This window comes from Palaemon carinicauda, chromosome 12 (assembly GCF_036898095.1).
Source record: "Palaemon carinicauda isolate YSFRI2023 chromosome 12, ASM3689809v2, whole genome shotgun sequence".
In the NCBI taxonomy this organism is placed as follows: domain Eukaryota; kingdom Metazoa; phylum Arthropoda; class Malacostraca; order Decapoda; family Palaemonidae; genus Palaemon; species Palaemon carinicauda.
In genome coordinates, this window is record NC_090736.1 from 63,473,142 (window position 1) to 63,483,622 (window position 10,481).

Here is a 10,481-nt window from a genome sequence, read left to right on the forward strand (position 1 = left end):
TAAAACTAATGCATGTTAAAGTCCCTCAAGGTAGGTTGGACCTTGATGAGGTTTGCTTGTCGTTGGGTGGTCCCCGTGCTGACTGTGAGGACCCCCAACACCCTGCTGCGGTCGACACTGTCGACATCCCGATGGCTGGGAAGTGGAAGGTGTCCTTCAGCAAGGGCGACCTTATCCTGAGGAAGTCCAACTGCAGCTGCTGCCCGTCTTCCTCTAGGGAAATGACCTTGCCCACAAAGTGGACAAGCTCCTCAGACCTCTTCCCCTGGAAGAGAAGCTGGACCAGGACAAAGTCACCCACCTGGGGGAAAAAATGAAAAAAAAGAATGAATAGCCTAGCCTATGGAATGAATGAATAAGGAATTTGGCTTTAAAACCAAGCCATTCAGCTCGGCTACTAAATTTGACAATTAAATAGAAATTTTCTTCTAGACTTAGGCTAGGCTACTTATGCAATAGATGAACATAATCTAGGCTAGGATAGCCTAGGCTACAGATTTTGAAATATGAAAAAAAAGAATGAATAGCCTAGCCTATGGAATGAATGAATAAGGAATTTGGCTTTAAAACCAAGCCATTCAGCTCGGATACTAAATTTGACAATTAAATAGAAATTTTCTTCTAGACTTAGCCTACTTATGCAATAGATGAACATAATCTAGCCTAGGCTAAGCTACAGATTTTGAAATATTAAAAAAAAGTCCCTCACCTCTGGCTCCTTCTGGACGAATGGATAGGAAGCAGCATCAAACTCGAGCTCTTCTGCAATCTCATCTGAATATTCAGATGAGTCGTCACAGAGTGCAGGATTGTCGATAGCCTCCTCATTGCTGCTGCTCGCCTCAACTGGCTCAGACCTCCTCCTCTTAGCCGCCTGTCGTGCCTCCTGCCCTCTCTTCTTCTCCTGCAGCCTCCGCTTCTTCTCCTCTCTAGCTGCTTTCTTCTCCTCCTTGTCCCGCAGCTGGCTAAGAGCCTCCTCATCCTCAGTCAGGATGCAGGCGCGGATCTTCTTGCGCCCTCTAGCAGCAGGGCGGGGACGAGCCTTCAGGTAGGGCTGCACAGCTTCGGGAGTGACGTCGGGAATTGGAGGAGATGAAGGTGTTGGAGTTGGAGTCTGCCGAGGTTGGAGTGCTGCTTCAGGAGTGTTAGCCCTAGACGCTGAAGCAGAGAAGGCTGGTGACATCCTACCTATTCCAGATGGTCCAGGCTGAGGTTGGTCAGGCTCCGATGGAACTTGTGTCAAGGGTGCGGCAACAGTTTGTAGCAAATCATCATCATCATCAGGAGGGGCCTGCTCTGTGACTTCTGCCCCAGCAAACGCATCATCTGGAAAGATGTTGCGGTTGACGGGAAAGATGCCAGTAGCGCGAAACCCATTGGTGATGTTGGTGACATTACAAACCTTGTCCCAGGCCTTGCACGCCATCTCTGGCAACATATGTTCCGTGATGGGCACGTGAGGGTTTGAATGTTTAAAATCGTCCTGAATGGATCGCAAGACAGACTTGAAGGGGCCAAAGACACTTACATCTAATGGCTGGAGTTTGGCTGTAGTATGAGGTGGCAGCGTGACAATTACGATGCCATGCTGTATCGCATACTCAACCACATGAATGCTCATGTGACACTCGGCATTGTCCATTATCAGCAGTATCTTATTCTCCACTGAAGAATAAGACACCTTATGGAGATGCTCGAGTGTCTGCACGAAACGCTCATGGTCCATCCAACCGTTAGCCTGCAAGAGCACTGTGGTTCCAGGAGTAGTCCCTCTCTGAAAATCAGCATTCATCTTCTTTCGTGCGATGATAAACACTGGAGGGAAACCATGCCCTGCAGCATTAACAATCCCCACGAAAGTCATATGATTGCCTCTCTCCTGAGCAACCTGCGAAGCAACAGGACGACCTCTCTCGCAAACAACCTTACATGGCTTCATCACAGTGGACAAGCCACTCTCATCCAAGCTGAAGATCCTGGCTGGCATGAAACTGTGTCGCTCGACAGCTTCCACGTAAGCCTTGAAGAAGACTTCAACGTTTACGCGGTTGAAAGCCATCGCGCGCGAAAGTGACATGCCCTCCGGAGCCTTCAATGCAAGCCTTGGATGACGGAACATATACCCGTAATACCAGTCACGGGTGGCCATACCTTCCCTCTTCCAGGCATCAGGAATAGACGGGCTGCCAACAGCCTCTGCATACTTCAGGATCATCCTCCTGAAAGCTCTCGTTGGCAGGCCGTAGAACATCCGCGCGATCTCGATAGAGTATTCCTCGATCAAGCGTTCCTGCGCATCGGTGAAAACCTTTTTGACGTTCTGATGCTTAGGCACAAACGTCCTCCCATCACTCTCCTTGATGGACCGAGTGAAAGCATCCTGAAAAAAATAAAACAAAGGTAAAGTGGGGAGCATAGGCCCAATAGGGTAGGCTAGCCTAAATGAAAAGTAGCCTAAAGTTCTTAGCCTACACATAGAATTTAAGAGGGCTTAGATTTATTCAAGCTTACCCCAAGAGTCGAAACTTTAACTCCAAAAAGGTTGCACGCAGTGCGGATGCTACAACCAGTCTCTAGGCGGTGGTAAAAGGCCTTCTCTAAATTGGTCCTATCCGTGGTTAGGATGTTCCTTGGCTGGTAGTTGCGAGGCATGGCTGGGAGTCACGAAGGATCTGAAAGAGATAAATGGCATTAGAGACATAGGCTAGGCTAATGAATATTGTCTATAAGTTCATAATGAAAAAATATTTTGACCTTTTCAAAAACCCATAATTTGTTAGTTTAGACAATCAATAACTTTATACGAGGTAATAAACAGTATTGATATTTGTTCCATGTTAAAATTCTATTGCCTGACCAATTAATAAATTTTAGAAAAATAAAAATTCTCCGTGTTCTCAACCCTGACAAACCTGTCCGAGTCGAGAACACGGACCTTGCTTTTTTTAATAATTTTTAAAAATTAAAAAATTGGCCTAGGTTAAATATTTCAATTTGGAAGACTAAACACTATTGGGGGGCACATATTAATTCTAAAAAAAATTAATTTGCACAAAAAAAAATAGCTCAAAACTGACTCTATGTTTGACTTTGGCAATCACCCATATTTAATTATTTTAAACCATCAATAATTTTATAAGAGTTAATATATAGTATTAATATTGGTTTTAGGTTAAAATGAGAGTGATTGACAGAGTCATTTAAAAAAAAAAATTTATTGCTTCTTATACCTCCGTGTTCTCGACCCGGACAAACCTGTCCGAGTCGAGAACACGGACCTTGCTTTTTAAAAAAAATATTAAAAATTAAAAAATTGGCCTAGGTTAAATATTTCAATTTGGAAGACTAAACACTATTGGGGGGCACATATTAATTCTAAAAAAAATTAATTTGCAAAAAAAAAATAGCTCAAAACTGACTCTATGTTTGACTTTGGCAATCACCCATATTTAATTATTTTAAACCATCAATAATTTTATAAGAGTTAATATATAGTATTAATATTGGTGTTAGGTTAAAATGAGAGTGATTGACAGAGTCATTTAAAAAAAAAAATTTATTGCTTCTTATACCTGCGTGTTCTCGACTCGGACAGCACGTGCACATTGTTCGAGTCGAGACCACGCACATAATTTTTTTAAAAATTCGTAAAAAATATAAACAATTTGGAAAAGTAAACACTAATGGGGGGCACATATTAATGCTACAAATAATTCACTTCCATCAATAAAACACTTCAAAAAATCACTCGATATTTAGCCGTGGCAAACACCCATTTCCAGCCTTTTCCATGGCTTTATCTCACATATGGTACATTATAGTTGTAAGAACTATGCAATCATTCACTTTTTAAGTGGTTTTTCCAGTACACTTAATTTGCATGAACCGTCAAAAATTGTCCGAGTCGAGAACACACCATAAAATTATTTAGCGGGCACCCCAAACCACTCCATTGTTGTTTAGGCACTCCGTATTATCACTGATTTTATGCCAATATGGCTATATTACATAAAAAAACTTATCACAACTTGATCACGCCTTATTCGTGGTCATGGCACAATATATCCTGATGCCAAAAATTAAGATCGCGGCCCCTTAAAATTGAAATTCTTACCTTGTTTACAAGGCGGGCAGGTTTGCAAATGGCGTCTAGTTAGGACCGCCCTCCCTCATACGTCATAGCTCTGACGTCATCCTAGGCTCGATCGTTCATTGGTTATTAAGACTGTCCGAGTCGAGACCGTGTCCGGGTCATGAACACATCACCCATCCGTGTTTTTGATGGAAGTCATATTAAGTGTAAAGTTACAGATTGTGTTGAGCTGGGTGTGAACGGTAAATGTGTGACAGTGAGGGCTGTAGTTTCGAATCAACTGGTTAATGGCGTTGATGTGGTGTTAGGAGTTGATGTTATTGACCAATTGGGAGGTGTCACAGTGACCCAAGGAACGGTGTGTTTTGGTGCTTTTGGTGTTGCTTCAGTTGGTCAAGAAATTAAGCATAGACTTGGTGGTGAGAAGGATAACAATAGTTCAACAGTTATAATTGAAGATCCAGACTCTCATGCTAGGTTTGGTGGAAAGAAATGGACAGTCAGGTGGTTTTGGGAAAATAATGAAACTGTGACACTGAAGAATAAAGTAAGCTGTTATGATGAAAAGCTTGATGGTTGGAAGAAGGAAGAATTTGAGAAGGAAGTGGACAGGTGGATTGCCAAAGGTATTTTAGTTCCATGGAAAGAAAAGGTTGACGTTGGGATCATTCCTCTAATGGCAGTGGAACAGCCAACATAGAACAGGGTGAGACCAGTGTTTTATTTTCGGGAACTTAATGTGAATGTCAAGTGTCACACTGGTGATGATGTGACTGATGTATGCAGGGAGACACTACGAAAATGGCGACAGACAGGTGAGAATGCATCTGTTGTGGATTTGAAGTCGGCCTACTTACAGCTGAGCGTTGACAAAAAATTGTGGCCATATCAACTAGTGAACTATATTGTGATTCTGGTTGGACTCTGCGCCACGGATTATGTCTAGGATACTAAAGACTGTATTAAGTAGGAATGAAAAAATAGAGAGACCAACCAGCTCGTATATAGATGACATTCTTTTGAATGAGTCGATAGCTACTGCTGATGAGGTGATTAGACATTTGAATACCTTTGAGTTGATAACAAAGTCCCCTGAGTCGCTCAATGGAGGTGCTGCTTTAGTATTGCAACTGCAAAGAGTTGGAGGAGAGTTGATGTTCCAGAGAGGTAATAAGGTGCCTGAAGTTGCAGATATGCTTACAAGGAGGGAATTGTTTTCAGTTTGTGGTACATTAGTGGGTCATTATCCCATAGCTGGATGGTTAAGAATTGCATGTAGCTACATTAAGAGAAGAGCATCAGGAGCACGTTGGGAGGATCCTGTTGGTGAACAGTCCATGATGATGATTAAAGAAGTAATTGAGGGAGTAAAGTTAGATGATCCTCTGAGAGGAAACTGGTGTGTCCCGAGTGTAAAGCATGGTGTTGTGTGGTGTGATGCCAGCAAAATTGCTATGGGTGTAGTTTTGGAGATAAATGGCAAGATTGCTGAGGATGCTGCTTGGCTTAGAAAAAAGGACGATTTCAACCACATCAATGTTGCCGAACTAAAAGCTGTTTTGAAAGGAGTAAATTTAGCCATTAGATAGGGTTTAGAGTCGATAGAGGTGAGGACTGACTCTGCAACAGTGGGGGCATGGTTGAAATTTATAGTCAGTGCTGAGAAGCGTGTCCACACAAAAGGAGCTGCTGAGATGATAATTAAAAGACGCTTGGGTACATTGAAGGAATTGATTGCTGAGTTTGGTTTGAATATCGTTGTTCAGATGGTGCCTTCAGAGAAGAGTAAAGCTGATATTTTGACAAGTCAAGACGAATTGGTTGGTGAGCAGTGAAGTTGAACATGCACATCTCTCTGCAGGTGCTGTAGTTGATATAACAGAGTTGCATAATAAACTCCATACGGGAATTGACAAAACTCTATATTTAGCTAAAAAGTTGGATCCTCAAGTTTACAGAGAATGTGTGAAAAAGTAGTTCAATGTTGTGATTGTTGTCAGTACATTGATCCTGCGCCTGTGATTCCCAAAGGAGGCGAATTAAGTGTTGAAAGAAACTGGCAGCGCCTAGCTATTAACCCTTTTACCCCCAGGCTATTTGGAACTTTCCAACCCTTAACCCCGTGGGGTTATTTTTTTTTCAAGCACATTTTGCAGTATATTTTTCTTAAATTGCTCTAACAGCCTTAATTCTCGTCAAGAGAGAGGTCAGGTTGGTCTCATTCTCCTGGAAAATGTCTAAAGTTTCACAAAAAATTATCAAAAATATGCAAAAAAAAAATTAAATAGCAGTTTTTTGCAAGGACGTACCGGTACGTCCATGGGGGTAAAGGGATGAGTTTTGTGAAACGTACCAGTACGTCCTTTGGGGGTAAAAGGGTTAATGTTACTTATTACAGACAGGTACCCTATTTATCAGTGGTGGATTGTGGTCCAGGTCGTTTTACAATATGGATGCAGCTAAAGAGAGAAGATGTTCAAGAAATCTCTGCTGAGTTGAATAGCATCTTTTTGGAAAGAGGGCCAGTTGATGAACTATTACTGGATAATAGTACAGCATTTAGGTCGCAGTGTTTAGGAGATATGTTGTCTCGTTGGAACACTGTTAGGGTGTTTCCGGCTGCTTATCAACCAGGAGGAAATGGAATAGTTGAAAGACATCATAGGACCCTCAAGGCTATTGCAGAGAGAGGAGGAATTAGTCCTATAGAATCAGTATTTTGGTACAACAGCAAACCAAGATCTGGACAAGTTGAATCGTCTGTTCCACAACTTTCGGTATACAGATATGAGTGGAGGTATCCTTCAGTAATCCCCAATGGAACAGATACCAGGCAAGAAAAGCCCCTTTTAATTAAGATGGGAGAGCAAGTGTGGGTGAAGCACCCAAACGCCCATTGTACTACTCAATGGCGTAAAGGGATTGTCACTCATGTGAACTCTTCAAACAACATTTCAGTTGATGGAATTCCAAGGTATGTGTTGGATGTGTGACCAGTTATAGTTCCAGCTTCTCTATCTGATGGCTCAAGCAAAATGTCAAGTGATGATTCAGTCTCTGAAGAATCAGTGGAACCACAAGTAAGTGTTCAAAGAGAAACGGGAGAAAATCAGCGTCCACGGAGGAATAGAAAACCACCTGTATGGATGGCTGATTATGTTTCTGATCAAGTCTTGTGCTGTGTGTGTGTGTATGTATGTATGATGCGTGGTGATCTTAAGATCAGGTGGGCGTGTTGTGCGATTATTGTAATTAACGATTTTTGTTTGTAATATACCTTGGAAAACACTGCCACAGTTATGAGGTAGTTAGATTGTTTACACCTGTAGGAGTTGTCGGAAAACAATGCCGTAGTGACGAGGGAGACAGATCGTTCACACCTTGAGAAGTTGTCAAGTAGCTGTTGTCCAGGTAGGGTGATTGCCCCGGGGCTCTGAGGCTTTGAATTCGTGGTGTGGGTCCTTTCCTGCTATTGGCCTCATTGGTTGGTGAGTTGCAACTCGAAGGTCGTCCACTACTTCCACAGAGGGAACTTGTAAAGTGAGTTTTAACTACAAGCTATCTAGGCCTATTCCAAGAGAGTATGGCATCTATGATTACAATGGACATGATTAAGCCATTCACCGGTGAAGGAGACGTTGTGTCATGGTTGAAGAAGGTGACCTTAGTGGCTAAGCTACAGAAAATAGTAGACTTAGCCAGTTTTATTCCTTTGTATCTGGAGGGTGATGCTAGAGCACTTTATTTGGAGATGGGTGATGAAGACCAAGAATGTGCAGCAAAAATTCAAGAAAAATTGGAAGTAGCATTTTCTGATGATCCATTCTCTGCTTTTGGAAAACTTGTTCGATTGAAGTGGACGGGAGAACCAGTTGATGTGTATGCTAATGAGATTAGGAGGCTGAAGGGTTTAGCTAAGTATGATAAGGTTGGTTTAGAAAATGTTGTGAAACTAACGTTTGTTAATGGTTTTCCAGATAATATTAGTGTTGCTTTACAGCAATTGCCAAATGTGATGACAATGGCAATGAGTAAATTGATTAGCCATGCCAGGATTTTGTCATCTAAACAGCAAGGTGGTGAGGTAGCTGTAACTGTCAGAAAGGTGGAGAAGGAGGTGGTGCAATACATGAGAATAGGGCTAGGCCTTTCCAGTTTATGGGTCATTGCTTCCGATGCGGTGGCCCTCATATGATAAAAGACTGTAAAGAGACACAGGTGAGGTGTTTTTGGTGTAATAAAATTGGTCATATGGCCAGTCGTTGTCAGGAACAGGTTGTGGAAAACGAGTAAGGGGTGACTGCTGCGCCTGTAGCCTCCCTTTTGATGATAAAAAGGTGCACCTTGATACATTGCCTATAATTGATGTTTGGATTGGTAATGAGACTGCAAAGGGTCTTATAGATACAGGCTGCTCTACATCTGTGGTACTTTTTAAATTTTTGCCTCACTGTAAAGGAGAAGTGTATATCAGTGTTTTTGATGGGAGTCATATTAAGTGTAAAGTTACATATTGTGTTGAGCTGGGTGTGAACGGTAAATGTGTGACAGTGAGGGCTGTAGTGTCGAATCAACTGGTTAATGGCGTTGATGTGGTGTTAGGAGTTGATGTTATTGACCAATTGGGAGGTGTCACAGTGACCCAAGAAACGGTGTGTTTTGGTGCTTTTGGTGTTGCTTCAGTTGGTCAAGAAATTAAGCATAGACTTGGTGGTGAGAATGATAACAATAGTTCAACAGTTGTAATTGAAGATCCAGACTCTCATGCTAGGTTTGGTGGAAAGAAATGGACAGTCAGGTGGTTTTGGGAAAATAATGAAACTGTGACACTGAAGAATAAAGTAAGCTGTTATGATGAAAAGCTTGATGGTTGGAAGAAGGAAGAATTTGAGAAGGAAGTGGACAGGTGGATTGTCGAAGGTATTTTAGTTCCATGGAAAGAAAAGGTTGACGTTGGTATTATTCCTCTAATGGCAGTGAAACAGCCAACAAAGAACAGGATGAGACCAGTGCTTTATTTTAAGGAACTTAATGTGAATGTCAAGTGTCACACTGGTGATGATGTGACTGATGTATGCAGTGAGACACTACGAAAATGGCGACAGACAGGTGAGAATGCATCTGTTGTGGATTTGAAGTCAGCCTACTTACAGCTGAGCGTTGACGAAAAATTGTGGCCATATCAACTAGTGAACTATATTGTGATTCTGGTTGAACTCTGCACCACGGATTATGTCTAGGATACTAAAGACTGTATTAAGTAGGAATGAAAAAATAGAGAGACCAACCAGTTCGTATATAGATGACATTCTTGTGAATGAGTCGATAGCTACTGCTGATGAGGTGATTAGACATTTGAATACCTTTGAGTTGATAATAAAGTCCCCTGAGTCGCTCAATGGAGGTGCTGCTTTAGTATTGCAACTGCAAAGAGTTGGAGGAGAGTTGATGTTCCAGAGAGGTAATAAGGTGCCTGAAGTTGCAGATATGCTTACAAGGAGGGAATTGTTTTCAGTTTGTGGTACATTAGTGGGTCATTATCCCATAGCTGGATGGTTAAGAATTGCATGTAGCTACATTAAGAGAAGAGCATCAGGAGCACGTTGGGAGGATCCTGTTGGTGAACAGTCCATGATGATGATTAAAGAAGTAATTGAGGGAGTAAAGTTAGATGAACCTCTGAGAGGAAACTGGTGTGTCCCGAGTGTAAAGCATGGTGTTGTGTGGTGTGATGCCAGCAAAATTGCTATGGGTGTAGTTTTGGAGATAAATGGCAAGATTGCTGAGGATGCTGCTTGGCTTAGAAAAAAGGACGATTTCAACCACATCAATGTTGCCGAACTAAAAGCTGTTTTGAAAGGAGTAAATTTAGCCATTAGATAGGGTTTAGAGTCGATAGAGGTGAGGACTGACTCTGCAACCGTGGGGGCATAGTTGAAATTTATAGTCAGTGCTGAGAAGTGTGTCCACACAAAAGGAGCTGCTGAGATGATAATTAAAAGACGCTTGGGTACATTGAAGGAATTAATTGCTGAGTTTGGTTTGAATATCGTTGTTCAGATGGTGCCTTCAGAGAAGAGTAAAGCTGATATTTTGACAAGTCAAGACGAATTGGTTGGTGAGCAGTGAAGTTGAACATGCAAATCTCTGTGCAGGTGCTGTAGTTGATATAACAGAGTTGCATAATAAACTCCATACGGGAATTGACAGAACTCTATATTTAGCTAAAAAGTTGGATCCTCAAGTTTCCAGAGAATGTGTGAAGAAGTAGTTCAATGTTGTGATTGTTGTCAGTACATTGATCCTGCGCCTGTGATTCCCAAAGGAGGCGAATTAGGTGTTGAAAGAAACTGGCAGCGCCTAGCTATTAATGTTACTTATTACAGAC

General features: G+C 41.9%; 1 protein-coding gene across 1 annotated transcript; it reads left to right on the top strand.

Moving 5' to 3' along the window:
- The first annotated feature begins 7,694 nt into the window (after nt 1-7,694).
- LOC137650853 (uncharacterized) lies at nt 7,695-9,976 on the top strand. The gene is made up of 3 exons (XM_068384010.1): nt 7,695-8,210; nt 8,353-9,230; nt 9,334-9,976. The coding sequence occupies exons 1-3, from the start codon at nt 7,695-7,697 to the stop codon at nt 9,974-9,976; spliced, it is 2,037 nt and encodes a 678-aa protein (XP_068240111.1).
- The last annotated feature ends 505 nt before the right edge of the window (nt 9,977-10,481 follow it).